This window comes from Diabrotica virgifera, chromosome 1 (assembly GCF_917563875.1).
Source record: "Diabrotica virgifera virgifera chromosome 1, PGI_DIABVI_V3a".
NCBI lineage: Eukaryota > Metazoa > Arthropoda > Insecta > Coleoptera > Chrysomelidae > Diabrotica > Diabrotica virgifera.
In genome coordinates, this window is record NC_065443.1 from 88,771,712 (window position 1) to 88,787,728 (window position 16,017).

General features: G+C 31.9%; 1 protein-coding gene across 1 annotated transcript in view; it reads left to right on the top strand.

Annotated features, from left to right (window-relative positions):
• Positions 1-16,017, top strand: part of LOC114325882 (low-density lipoprotein receptor-related protein 4) — a 205,281-nt gene that overhangs the window by 137,573 nt on the left and 51,691 nt on the right. The window contains exons 16-19 of the mRNA XM_028274017.2: positions 5,900-6,061; positions 6,616-6,831; positions 6,998-7,281; positions 10,756-11,052. Coding sequence (XP_028129818.1) covers positions 5,900-6,061; positions 6,616-6,831; positions 6,998-7,281; positions 10,756-11,052 — 959 coding nt within the window. The remainder of the gene's footprint in view (positions 1-5,899; positions 6,062-6,615; positions 6,832-6,997; positions 7,282-10,755; positions 11,053-16,017) is intronic.

A 16,017-nucleotide genomic window follows, 5' to 3' on the forward strand; every position in this document is an offset into this window, starting at 1 on the left:
TAGCGATATGTATGAGAAGTAAATGCAAGAGATCTGAAGGGGGCCTATTCAAGTTCAATAGGGCCTTGAAATTATTTGACATGACCGTATGAAAATTTCTTAATTGTGAGTGATTTGCGTTTCCAGAAATAGGAGGCGCATCAAGAATTTGAGAGATGAGAGTTTTGATAAGCGATTTAGAGTTGGCGTACCTTTGTGTCAGGTTATCCCGGGCTATTTTGTAATTGTCACCTGTGAGTGGGATATGCTCGAGAAGCGTCAAAGGCTCGGAAGTTAGAAAACTTTTGAGGTAAATGAGTTTTTCCAGATCACTTAATGTAGTATCAGATCCTATTATTGTATCAAAGGTCTCAATGAATGAATTGTATTCAGTAACTAAGCCACTAAATGGTTTTAACTGAATACGAGGGAGGTTTACTGTTCGTTGCCTAGCCATAGACTGTGAGGTTAGAGAAGAATTAGGGTCAAATTGGAGGGAGGGGGTAGCAGTCACATTAGAACTTTCAATGACCTCTAACCTTTCTTCCAATAGAGAAATTGTATCCAAATATTTATCAAAAACCACAGAGGAATCAGTAGAGGGGGTAGGTTCCTCGGGGATCGTCTCCAGCACATTTTGAGCATCGCGGAAAAGTCCGTAAGAATGTTTGAGTTGTGAAATTATTTCACGAATTTTATATTTGTTTAGAGAATTAAGAGTTGTGGGAACCGAATCAGCCAACTTGGTTATATCAAGTTTTGCGGTGAGCCTCTGTCGGTTATATTTTGATCGGTCAGCCATGTTGCGAGAATGTGAGATTAGATAGATTATTTGCAAATGTCTAAACCTATAAATCGATGCGAAAATGAGAGAATATGTACAATATATTATATATTACACGTTTAATAGTGTGAGATTGGCTTAATAGTATCACCCTGTATGAGCGCAGATTAGTATATGAAATGCAAAACTATAAAATTTCAAAATATATGCAATTTTCCAAAATGGGTATTTTTCAGCAAGTGTGAGACACCCTTAACAAGTATTTAAATTAATTAAATTGAAGGAAAAAACAATTATTTATTTTCTATAGTTTTCTAGAAGTGTAAAATGAGCTTAAGCGAAGCTAAATGTAGCAAAAACTTACAATTTATGCAAGAAAACAAAATTATTTTTAATAATTTTTGTAACCTGTGAACCAGGCTTAATCGGATTCAAAATTATAAATTTAATTTAAATCAAAAGGTTGAACAAACAATGTTAAAATTATAACACCCGTACTATCAGCCAAGAAATGAGTACACTTTTTGTATACTATAAACAGAAAAATATATTTACGAAAATAAAATAATGTAATATATGCAAATATTTTTTCATACAAACAAAACGACTCCTTTATTTGAACAAAGCAAGTAGTTTCTGAAATTGCACGTGTAGACCGGGCTTAACAACCTACCAGCTATTGTAGAGACGTGCTGGGTTAAATACTGAGAATTTGAGTGCAGAAAGAGAGGAATATTTTATTTTTGTGCCGGGGCGGCGTGGCTTGGAAATTTCCAAATGCAACAGAAAGACACTATAAATGAAAAACCGTTATTCTCAGAATAGAGATTATCAAAATATGCAAATACGAAGGACCTTGAGGATTTAATTAATAAATAATTAATATGATACGGCTCGATGGAACAGAAATGTTTAGGCAATACGTAAAGTATCCTTAACAATAGTAACCTATACTTATTGTACGGTTATAGAGTATATTCCCATAGGTAAGCTGGTTAAGAGTAGATAACGATTTTTCATATGTAATTTAAAGTATTATCTGCATAAATGGCACAAAGAATATTTGCTACGAGAGGTATATGGTTCAAAATGCATACAGTATCACGACTAATAAGTTATGTTCACATACATGTAGAGTACTTACAGTTTTATTCCTTGATGACGTGTCACATCAGAGCTCTGATTGAATTCCATAATCCATTTGGTTCATTTGTAAGGCACTCACTAATACGCTAAATAAATCATCGTCGATAATACTGAGCAGATTGAATTATCTGAGCGGTATAAAACGATAGCAAAAAAAGCCGGTAAAATGCGGCCTTTTTACGAATAGCGGGAGCGTCGATAGATTAGAGATGATTCTCGTTAGGAAGCTTTTGACGATCTGCCCCGGCGAGGGGTTCAAATGCGAGTCTCAACAATAACCTGGAGTTTCCAGAAAGGTTACATAAATACTACTTGAATTTTAAGTAATCAGTAGTACAGGGGCGTAACTAATTATTTTAGTGAGCCGTGTATAATATATTTATTGTACAACTATTGTAAAAATACGTTTACAGCTTTGAAATTTTTGTCAAATGAGGCTTCTTTGCTTCAAAGCAATTCATTCAATTGTTTAGATTTTATTCAAATTGTTTATCCCAGAGAGCTTTTTTGCATTAACATAAGTCAGAAAAAAACAATTTTAGAACCATTCTACAGGTGTCATATGAAAGAGCATGAACTAAACTTTCAAATTTATTTAAAAATTGAATAAAAAATGCAATTATTAGTAACAAATAATTATGAAAAAGCATGGTCAATTTTTCCTTATAAACATTTTATTTTTTATATAATAAATTATATACATTTATTACAATTTTTCATCAATTATCATACACATAACATTACTTGGTAGTTGTGAACCTAAAACACAGTAAAAAATAGAATTTTTTTAAAAAAGTTATTCAAAAAGTTTATAAGGAAAAATCTACCATACTTTTGCATAATTAATTATTACTAATAAATGCAATTTTATTCATCTTTTTTAAAACAATTTGAAAGTTTATCTCATGACCTTTCATATGACACTGTAGAATGGTTCAAATATTATTTTTTTCTGACTTATGATATTACAAAAAAAGCTCTATGGGATAAACAATTTGAATAAAAGAACCCTCATTGGACAAAAATTTCAAAGTTGTACACTTATTTTTCCATTAATTTGAAAAAAAAGGAAAAATGCGATTTTTTGACACTAAATTGTATATAAATAAAAATGACCGCCAGATCCTACGCAGGAAATAGTTATAATTTTGTTCTTATAGGTATTACCTGTCGAAAAGAACGCTTCAGTGCCCTGGCTGCTGAAGTGTCACGAACAGAGTATATTTTTGTCTTATTACCCTGGCCTAGACTGGACGACATGCAAAAAATGTAAATTTGTTGAAATATATTTTGTGCCTCAAACTTTTATGCATAAATTAGGTAATAATGAATAAAAAAATATCTACATATATAGACAATTTTTACCGTATCTACATGTTATAAAGCTTATAAAATTAAATGTAAAATATATTACATTAATTCAGTAATATTTTGTTAATTTATTCATATAAAAATTTGTTTTAATCCTGTCTTCTGGTAATATTTTGCGCCAATTTTTATTTATCACAATAAGAAAGAAAAAAAAAATAAAACAATTGTTTATCACAAATTAATGAATATTTATTGAAAATTAAAAAATTTAAATGTTGCAATATTAACCGATATATTGCAAACCATTTCCTCCACCATTTCTCAGGCAAATATTTTCATTTAAAGTTCCTACGAATATCCTTATAGTCTAAGACCGCAACAGGAGGACGAAATGTACCCATCTGCTTGCCAAATGAAACATTTTTTTTTATTAAATTTCATACATAGACAAATACGACCAGCATGGGTTACCTATCAAAATCGTGTCATAGCTATTTTTAAGGGGGGGGAGGCGTAGGGGTTGAAATCAACAGTTCAAGCACGTTTTTGTGATTTTTTTTGAAAGTATGATAAAACTATTTTATTTTTAAATTAAATAAGCGTATTCAGTATAACTCAAAGAATACTCGAAAAAAAAATTCAAGGAAAAATATTGAAAAATAAGCCAAAGGTGGCAAATTTTTAAAGACACCTAAAAAAATGGATTTTGCGGTGGACATCCGAACTTATCCTTGGATCATGGTAAACAAAAAATTCAAAAAATTTTATTAGCTTATATGTTTATCGAGATAATCCTGTCAAATCTTTTAAGTTATAACGATTTTTGACTTCTTGGTATCAGAATTCAAAACAATGAAATTTTTTGCACATAAAAGGGCGAAAATCAACATATTTATTATTGTTAAATAAAAAATAAACATAAAACAAAAAATATATAGACAGCTTTACCTCAAGAAATATCTAAAGAAAATATATACAACATTCCAGGTGGGTCGGTCAAGTCGTTTTTGAGTTACATTGTCTACAGCCTTTGAAAAAAGCAGTTTTGAGGAAAAGCGTTTAAAGTATTTTCAACTTTTATTTTCAATTTCTGTTTTATTTTCAGTTTGTCTGTCAAATCATAAAATGATGCACACTGGAATATCTTTTTGAATCGCGGAGTAATTTACAAAAGAAAATGAGAACAGCTGTTGACCGTTGTTCATTACGTTCAAGCGTGCTGACGCGAACCTGTTGCAAAGCGAGTCGAAGATAGGGATATTCAACACTATCTCCCTACCTTCGACTTGCTTTTCAGCATCTTCTTGCCAGCGCGCTTGAGCGTAGTGAGATACGGCCAACAGCTGTTCTCATTTTCTTTTTTAAATTACTCCGCGATTCAAAAACATATTCCGGTGTGCATCACTTTACAATTTGACAGACAAATTAAAATTGAAAATAAAAGTTGACAATACTTTAAAAGCGTATTTCTCAAAACTTTTTTTCAAAGCCTGTAGACATTGTAACTCAAAAACTACGACCAACTCGCCTGGAATTTTGTACATATTTTTTTAGACATTCCTTGAGGTAACACTGTCGAGATATTTTTTGTTTTATGCTTATATTTTGTTAAACAATAATAAATACGTTGATTTTCACCCTTTTTTCTGTAAAAAATTTCGCTGTTTTGACTTCTGAGTGATACTAAAAAGTCAAAGATCATTAAAACTAAAAAAAACTTAATAGCGTTACCTCGAGAAACTCATAAGCTAATAAAATATTTTTGAATTTTTTGTCTATCATGATCCAATGATAAATTCTGATGTCCACCGCAAAATTCATTGTCTTTTTGAGGTGTCTTTAAAAATTTGCCACCGTTGGCTTATTTTTCAATATTTTTTCTTGAATTTTTTTGAGTATTCTTTGAATTATACTTAATATGCTTATTTAATTTAAAAATAAAATTATTCTCTCATACTTTCAAAAAAAAAATTCACAAAAAATGTGCTTGAAATGTTGATTTCAACCCCTACGCCCCCCCCTTAGGGATAGCTATGACACGATTTTGATAGGCAACCCATGCTGGTCGTGTTTGTCTATGTATAAAATTTAATAAAAAAATGTTTCATCCGGCAAGCAGATGGGTACATTTCGACCTGCTATTCTTATCCCGTACTATTATTTTTCAAAATATTTTACAATTTTTATTACATGTATGAATAGCATGGTTAAGTAGTTGGATTGATAGATGTACCTACTCACACAGTCTTAAATGTTTATATTGATAAATAAACAAATTATGAAATAATATTTTTTGTGGCTTTCTTTTTCAAGTTTTATTTATGATTATTTAAATAAATAAAGGGTTAAATTTAATTTAGTAAGTCTTAAAAGGAAGTTTTTTCCTTCAGCTTTGTATAAAAAATCGCAAAAACCTTCATAACAACATGAATTACCGCAGCAGTTAAAAAAGTAAATGTTGTGCAAAAATGACTAATTTTTCATTGTTTAAACAATGATCATCTTATGAATCATATACAATCTTTAAAATATCTTTTGTTTTCACCTAAATTTTGATATAAAATTTGTTCCAACCTGTTCGGAATTACATTTTGATTTGCATGTATTGTATTAATTTTATTTGATTGGACTAATATTTATTTGTTACTGAATTTTATTTAACATCTCATTTAATTCTAGTCTCGCCAGCTGGAATCTCTTATGACTGGGCGACAGACAAGATTTACTGGACAGACGCTGGGACTGAACGAATTGAGGTAGCATATGCCAATGGTAGTATGAGATCTTTGTTAATCTGGGAGGACCTTGATAAACCCAGAGACATTGTTGTTGATCCACAAGGTAAACCTTTATTTGTGATTTTAAGGTGTTACAATTTTTAATTCCAAATGACTCCACTCGATTTTTCTCCCGAGTCTTTTTTGTATGAGAACCTCTATCTTTTGTGCAGATAGTACTAATAGGCAATATTGAGAAGCTTTCTACCTTAATAATTATTATACTCTATCTATTCTCCCATTCTCTGGGCACTATCTTTATCCTTATTTTTGGGTTGGTGCACATGTTCTATCAAAGTTTTTCTGCCATATGTAACTAATTATGTCGTTATTTTATTAGAATCTTTACCCAATACTTTGTTACTCTCATCTTTTGTTTGAACTCTTTATCATCTATTCTGATTTTTGTTATTTCATTTTATTTGTCGGTAATTTCATTCCCTCGACCTCTTGAGTATTATTTTTATTTCTTCTTAATATATCATGCATTATCCTGTTCATCAAGTAGTATTTAGATCGTATATAGGACAGCAAAGATATATTTCTGGTCTGCCACCTATTAGCAGTTGTTTCAAACAGTAGGTATCTATAATTAGAAAAATAATATTTTAATTGTAGGAGGTTATATGTATTGGTCAGAATGGGGAGAGAAGGCCAAAATAGAAAGAGCCAGCATGGATGGAACTAATAGGTTTACTATAGCCAATGACAACTTGACCTGGCCGAATGGATTAGCTGTTGATCACCAAACTAACAAAATATATTGGACTGGTGGCGGTAGTCACAGTATAGAGTATGCCAATCTTGACGGAACAAAGAGGAAAGTGCTCTTGGGTGTGTATCAAAAAATAAATATATATTTAAATTAAATAAAAAAATGTAAATGACATATTTGTACTTTTTGTAGAACTAGAGTTGCTAAAACGTTTTATAACTCTCTATTTGATGTTCTCTATTTTTAAAACAATAATATTTACTGATTATTTTACGAATATTTAAGGTGGCAATGATGTACCTCATCCTTTCGGCTTAGATGTATTCGGAGACCATATTTACTGGACCGATTGGGAAACTCAAAGTATTGAGAGAGCAAACAAGTTTACTGGTCAAAACAGGACAGTTCTCTCGAACAATATGAATGACTTGATGGACGTGAGGGTTTTTCATCGGAACAGGAAGCAGTTTAAACACGCTTGTACTAACAACAATGGTGGATGTTCCCATTTATGCCTTCTAAAACCAAAAGGCAGGTCTTGTGCTTGTCCTACAGGAATTAAATTGGGGGTAAGTAATTTATACGCCTATTATTATTATAATATTTGCATATTGGGTTTCCCAATATTCGCGAAAAGTCATTGCTTACTAAACTAAACGTAAATAAAAAGTAATTAAAAGGCGGGAAATATGTGGAAAGCATAGTAAGTGGTAGGTCTCGTACAAAAGGAAAACTATACAGAGAGGGGCAAAATTATGGAATAAAATCATTTTCTCTAAAATGGACGAATTTGGAGATAAATCCCAAAACAAGTCGATTTTTATTTTAAATTATCAGTTTTTGGCATATATAGCACACTAGTGACGTCATCCATCTGGGCGTGATGACGCAATCGCTGATTTTTTAATGGGAATAGGGATCGTGTGGTACCTCATTTGAAAGGCTGTTCAATTCTCTATTCAGAAATATAAACATTAACATAATTAAAAATGAATAACCATTTTCAATTTTACAATTAACATAATTATTTGTACAGAATGTCCAAAAAAATAATTTTTTAATTAAATTAATTGACGAAAAAAGAAGAATGTATGTAATTTATTTAACTCAAAATACATTTATAGTCGGTTCGCTAAACTCAGACGCAACTGGCTATATATTTTAGTCGATAATTTTTTTGTTTTTTGCCAATTTTGCAAAAATTGGCAAAATTACTAACTATTTAGTGATTATTAACTATTTAAAAATTATTTTTTGCCAATTTTACTAAAATTGGCAAAATTACCGACTAAAATATCTAGAAAGTTGCGTCTGAGTTTAGCGAACAGACTATAACTGCTCTCAGAAAAGAGAAAAAATGTTTATTTGGCAAATAAACATGATTGCTTTTCGCTTAAATTAAATGTTCAAATTGCGAAGAGGCAATTTGTGGGATTATTTAGTCCCTAGGAGATTCTGACCAACAGAAAGCTACAGAAATAAAAATTAAAGTGATAATTTTTGATAATATCCCACCGTCAAGCATTACGTCAGACGTCCTTCGTTACTATGCAAAAATGAACATTCAGTGATTTTAATGACAATTAATGTTTTACAACTTGTCACAGAAAACACCAAGAAGCACGTTTAGCAAATATGCAGGTGAAGATATCAATAAAATATTAGTTAACATTATTTAAAAAGACAGTTTTATTCATGAAATAATCTCAGCGAATTATCCTCGATCTCTAAAATTATTATCGACTTGTTGCCCTTGTGCCACTTTGACATAATTTCACTCCTCTTCGGGTCGTGAAATTAAAACTGAAATATACACTTCTCCAAAAAATTTACTCACCACCTTAAAAACAGGTCATTGTTAATGTCTTGAATTTCCTAAGCCTGTTGTTCGATTTAAGTGATTTTTAATAATATGTTGTCTTATTTTTATAAATACCGCTGTGTATTATTGTTGCTAGACAGGTCAATTATTATTGTCACTGTAGACCGGGTGTACCAATAAAAGTGTGTTTTTTCACAGAGCTAGCATCACTCTGTGGAATATTCTAGCATTTATAAAATACTGAAATTACAATGATAACCTCATATTTTCGCTTATATTGGACATTACATTCGCTTATATTGGATAATAAAATACACTACTACTACTATTACTATCGGTTTACAGCGTTCTTCGACGCCTTCCGACTCCTAACCGCCATTCTTCTCTGTTTAACCATAAACCTGGAGGGATTTCTCTTTCCTCTAGTTCTTTTTCAATTACCTTCCTCCAGCTTCTTCTCGGGCTTCCTCTTTTTCTTCTCCCTTGTGGTGCCCATGCAAAAATCTGCTTAGGGATCCTGTCATCTGTCATACTAGTTGTTTTGTTTTTATGTTATCAATTATTGTAGGTGTGACTCCCATCATTTCTCGTATTCTCTCATTTGGTATCCGATCTCTTCTTGATTTTCCTGCTGCTCTTCTCCAGAAGTCCATTTCTGTTACTAGTAGCATTTTCTCCGTTCTTTGTTTCAGTGGCCAAACTTCACTGCCATATGTGAAATTAAAACTTCGAACAAATCGATAATTTTAGAGCTTAAGTGCAATTACTACTGAGAATATTTGACATTTAATGTAAGCGACAATCAGTGCTTATTTGTGAAATAAACATTTTTTTTTCTATTTTTGACAGCAGTAAAATGTATTTTGAGTTAAATAAATTATATACATTCTTCTTTTTCGTCAATTAATTTAATTCAAAAATAATTTTTTTGGCCATCCTGTATAAATAATAATATCAACGTTTATATTACTGAATAGAGAATTCAACATTTAAAAAATTAAAGAGAAATACGCATTTGCACTGTTTTCAAGCTCCTATGTCGTTATTTCTTATATGACCATCTTTTTTTTGTGTGAATTTGATGGCCTTGGCCGAGCTAATTAGCCAGACATTTTGTTATTTTAAAAACAAACAAATTTGTTGTTTCAATCAAGAGGAATTTAACTTTTCTCTTTTTTTTCTTGTTCTTTTCTTTTTCAATTATAATATACAATAATTACTTAAATCTACAGGGTTTAAAAAAATAACAACAAAACAAACATGTTTGTTTTGTTTTAACAAATATGCCTGCTTTGTTTTAACAAAATTTCTTAAATACAGGGTAAATTTTATTGCTACAATCTATATTTACAGATTTTGATATGTTCGTAAATTGTTTTTAATGTATTAATATCTTCAGAAAATATCAAATTGTTCAGGTAGATGGGAAGTGGAATGTTTAATATAATATTAAGATTATCATAAAATTTGTTTATATTCACTGATTGATGTGAACATTCGAGGAGAATATGTAGTAGATCACCTTCTTTTCCACACTCACCGTTAGGTGACTCTGTGAGACCCAAACTGTACACATGAAGGGGGGTAAGAGCATGATTGCATCTCAATCTATTTATAACTCTTATGAAATGGCGATTTAATACAGAATGAAACCTTTTTTTAATGGGAATTTCAGGTTTCATTTGTTTGTAATTACTACCAGTTCTCGTGTTTCGATAATACCTTTGCCAATTTTCTTTTTGGTGTCGTCTACTAATAATATTAATATCCGAAATGGGTAGTAAGTTCATGGGAAGTTCTTCGCCTATTTCTAGGGCGGATTTGGCTAGCCTGTCTACTATTTCGTTATTCCTAATGTCTGCGTGTGCCTTTATCCATAATATATTGATGTTTTTTTCCTAAATTTGCAATTTTATTATAAATGACTATCTTGAAGCCAATTAATGAAATAACGACATAGGAGCTTGTAAACAGTAAAAATACATATTATATCTTTAATTTAGGGTAACAAAACAAAATAGCCAAAAATTGACATAGGAGGCTGGGAACTTTTACCATCGATGATATGTATATTATGCCAAAAAATTATAATTTAAAAATAAAAATCGACCTGTTTCGGGATTTATCTCCAAAATCGCTCATTCTAGAGAAAATGAATTTATTCCATAATTTTACCCCTCACTATATTTATATTTTATTTTATTAAATTTACTAATTTCAGACTGATGGATTAACTTGTGAAAATGGCCCTATCAATTACCTCATATTCGCCCATCGAATGGACATCCGTCAAATTTCCCTAGACGTGCCATACATGGCCGATGTAGTGATGCCATTCCCAAGACTCAAGTTGGCAGTATCAGTTGATGTGGATCGAAGAACTGGTGAGATATACTGGTCTGATACAGCAGAAGATGTTATTCAAAAGTCCACGCCTGACGGAAAGAAGAGCGAGGTGATCATTATGCATGAAATGGAGGCACCAGATGGTATTGCTGTAGATTCAACTGGAAGAAAGGTATGTAGAGATCTTAAAAATAATAAATGTATAACATAAATAATGAAGTAATAGTATAAAAAAATAGCTAAAATCTTTTTTGAAACATAATAAGAGAAATAAGTATATAGTGTATTGCTGGGGATCCGGACAAATAATCCCTGGACAAATAATCCCGGACAAAAAATCCCCACAAATTATCCCTGGACAAAAAATCCCCAGACAAAAAATCCCCGCAAAAAATCCCCACAAATAATCCCCACAAATAATCCCCGGACAAATAATCCCCACAAAAAATCCCGGACAAAAAATCCCCAAGAAATGTTTTCTGCCGAATAGTTCTCTAAAAGTTTTCCCGTGAATGGTGGAAGATATGGGGAATAGGCTGAGGCTGTGGGAATCATGTTGTAATTGGCTTAAATCTTTTGTTCACTCTGATTTGAATAACTCTGTTCAAAACATTATCTATTCGTGATGACAACTGCTGGTACTGAAAACGATAATCTTGATTATACTAATGCAAAAAATCCATTCCACGCATCAGGAAAGTTATACAAAGCTTTTCGATTATTTTGATTTTTCTGGTGGTTTTGGGAATAAATTTACGGGAATTACTATTCGATATCCGGTTTTTAAAAAACGTAATTGAGGATCTGTGTGTATCTATAAAAAACTTTAAAAATTTATCTATAAATCAAACCAGACATAGCTGCTCGGGGATAGGCCAGATGGGATAAGGTCTGTAGGGCGGCCTAGAGAAAGGTGGAAAGATGTAGTCAAAAAAGGTCTGGAGTCAATGAGAGTGAAACAATGGGAAATAGTGGCACAGGACCAACAAACATGAAAGGAAATAGTACTCTAGAGAGACTCTAGAAGAGTTATAGCGCCATTGATGATGATGATGACTAAATATTTTTGACGTTACATTTACAAAAAGGAACAGAATTTTTTGGATTACAATCAAGATTATCTCACAATAAAACACTGAAAACTTTTGTTTTCTATACTTCCACAAAATTTATTATTTACAACTATGTGACTACAACTGTTTCGGCAGAATGCCTTTCTCAAGTGATATAATTTACAATGTGTTTGCCTTTTTAAGTCTCTAACTGAAGAGGTTGAGGAGTGGGGAGCTGTTTGTCTCGAGTTGGTCATTCAGAATTATATCTGTATTTTTAATTATATCTGTATTTTTAATTATATCTGAATGAGACTTAGAAAGAGACTTAAAAAGGCAAACACATTGTAAATTATATCACTTGAGAAAGGCACTCTGCCGAAACAGCTGTAGTGACATAGTTGTAAGTAATAAATTTTGTGGAAGTATAGAAAACAAAAGTTTTCAGTGTTTTATTGTAAGATAAAATGAACTTCCATCAAGTAACGGTCGAATCCATCAATTAAATCAAGATTATCATTTTCAGGATCAGCAGATATTATCACGAATAGACAATAAGTACAACATGATTCCCACAGTCTTAGCTTATTTCCCATATCTTTCACGATTGTTGAAAAAAAGAATGTGTGTGTACTTTGTACGCACGTAAGAAGTTATACTTTTACTACATATTATGTGATTTTTAAGACAATACCAAAAATTTAAAAAAATAAAAGAATAAAACGCACACAAACACATTGAAAAATGCCATAAAGAAAAAATGATTTCTGAACGATAATAATTGTTGGTAAAAATTTTAAATACGTATTTTCTGAAAAAAAAAAAACATATAACAAATATCGCACACCTAGTTCAATAGTGCCACAAGTGCAAAACACAATATTCTCGAGAAATGAGCAAAACGTTCTGTAGTAAATGCGTTATGCCCTTTAAATAATTTATTTTGAGAGTGACTGGCTTCAAAATTACAATTTAGGTAGTAAATTATACACTTATTGGCTGGATTTTATTACAATTTATTAAAAATAAAACGTTATTATTGTTTTGATAGTTATGGCGATATTGCATTGTGAAGAAAGTCATTTATAAAACAATACTTAGGAGATACGGCGGCAATATAATGAAAAAATCAATTGATTTTTGCAGTTGTGGCCGTATTGAATTATACCGGTTGTATTGTGGCAGTGCATATTATCGCCACATCTCCCAGTTATGGCCGTATTGCATTTTCAAAATCTCCAAAAACCCTACAGTGAAATACCGAACTAACTTACTTTACACTTATCCAAAACAATATTTTAGTTCAGGCTGTATTGCATTAGATGGGCCATTATATAGGCAATATTTTACAGCCTTAACCCAAAATTCGAATTTTTTGCAGTTGTGGCACAATTGAAATAGGTGTGCGATATACATACAATCATAAAATGCATAAAAAAATAAAAACTTGCATCGGGAATCGAACTCGTGAATTTCGGGGCGCTTTGATTCGTAATCGAAGCGTAGACTCACTCGTCCAATTCCACATTATTTGTCATGTGGAAAAATAAGGTAACTGAACGTTTTACTGTTTGACAGTTGTTTTGAATATAATTAAATTATGTAGTTTAAATTTTGTGGAAGAAAATATTAAAATATAACAAAACAGTAAGAAAACAATATATTAGATGAAGATTGGTAGAACTTTTGTTGGTAATCAAATTAAGTATGTAAATCAAAGCATTACATACCTACTAGATAAATAAATCTACGCCAAAAATCATAATTTAAAAATAAAAATCGGACCTAATTTGGGATTTCTCTCTAAAATCCCCATTCTTGAGAAAATAAATGTACAGTAGAGCGTCGATTATCCGAACGTCGATCAACCGAACGACCGCTTATTCGAACTATCGACTTCCGCGTCCCGCACTCGAGTACCGAGCAAGCGTTAGTAATTGACGCTTAAAATATCTTCAATTTTCTTCAATATTGTATCCAAAAATAATTATATTGTTGCAAAGACTGCACTTTTTTGTTTAGTTGCTAGTTGTCATTATCAAGATATAAATAAATATGTAGGTATATAAATATGGCTTTTATTCACTTGTGGATAAATATGTATGACTATAAATATGTATCAATATATTGTAGTTCGATTATCCGAACAAATCGGTTTTCCGAACACCTATGTCCCCCAATTAGTTCGGATAATCGACGCTCTACTGTATTTCAACCTAATCCAAATGTATAATTACAATATGATTATAATAAAAACTACTTACCAAATTAGAATGAGTTTTCATTGTCCAAAATAGTCCAAAAAGTTCAAAAATATAGGTATATGAAAATTATTTAAAAAGGCAGTATAACTATTACCTAAATTTTGTTTGCTGTTTCTTTTCACACAAATTTTAAAACGTAACAACCATAAATAATCAAACTACAGCACAGCTTTGCCACAGCCGCCATATTGAATAATTTCTGACATATCATTTGAACATCCAATCAGAACAAAGTTATAATGCGCATGCGCCGGGATCATAGGTTTTAACATATAAAAATTCACCCTCATATCGCCGGTAAAGAAGTATAACTTCAAAAACTGACAATTGGAATTCGAAATTTGGTAATCGAAATTACAATTCATGCTTAATTTTAATTGCTAATCATTATTTTCGTGCCGAAAACTGGTTTCATGGAGATTGCTATAACTCTCATGCACTGAGGCTGAAAAACATTTGCGTCCATTGCATTCACGGAAAAACTTTTAGAGAACTATTCGGTAGCAAATATTTCTGGGGATTTTTTTCCGGGATTATTTGAGAGGATATTTTGTCCAAAAAAATTTGTGGGGATTTTTTGTCCGGGATTTTTTGTGGGGATTTTTTGTCCGGGGATTATTTGTCTGGGAATTATTTGTGGGGATTATTTGCGGGGATTTTTTGTGGGGATTTTTTGTCCGGGATTATTTGTCCGGGCATTTTTTGTCCTAGCTTCGTATTGCTGACCATGGTAACAAATGGAATACAGAAGAATATCTTAATTAAAAAGGTGTGATGATCTTAACACATATTTTTAAGCTATCGTAATCATCATCATCATCCTCACCATCATCAGTAATGTCGTTAAAACTCTTCGTGAGTTCTTGTCGCGTTTACTACTGTCTTCCATAGTTCTGTGCCAATATTTCCCATTGTCACACTTCCATTTTCTACAGATCTTCTCTGACTGCATCTTTCCACCTTTTACAAAGCCGTTCTATAGACCTTCTCACATCTGGTCTTTCCCAAAACACATTGTTTATAAGGCGATTGTCGTTATTGCGTATCACATGCCCTGCTCATCTTAGTATATTGGCCTTTATATATCTGACTAGATTTTCCTTTTCGAAGAGAAATTTTAACTCTGTCTCTGCAAGGGCCATATATCACTCGAAGGATTTTACGTTCCCCTAGCAGCAATTTATTTACTTTTGTTTTAGTAGCGTCCACGTTTCGCTTCCATACACGACTGCTGATCATATTATGGTGTTATATATCTGGATTTTTGCACCTCCTAAGAAAAGTTTTGACTTCATTATATGTTGCATTGCAAACAAAGCTCTGTTTCACACTATTATCCGCGTTTCAACTTCTCGTTCTATTTTCCTGTCATTAGTGATTGTTTCTCTTAGATATTTAAATTCTTTAAACACTCCGTCGTCATTATTTGCCGTCGTTCTTGTTTTGAAACAACCATGTATTTTGTTTTGTATTCATTTATTTTTAGACCGATATTTAATGCAGCTTCTTCAAAGCTAGAGGAAATATGATTCCTTAACTTCTTATGTTGATTGTGCTACTGCATCAACGTCATCGGCAAAGGCGAGTACTATTTTTGCCTCCCGAACAGCTGTGTCTGGTTAGATTTTTGGATATTTTCGCATCGCATATTCTAATGCCAGGTAAAACAACAATGGGAATACCGGATCTCCCTCTCTTGGTCCAGAATTTACGCAGAAAGCAATTGCTATTTTCCCCCTATCCTAACTTGTGCAAGCGTTACCGCAACTAGTTTCTTGGGTACAACCAGCTGGACCATTGCCTTCCATAGCGTTGGATGAT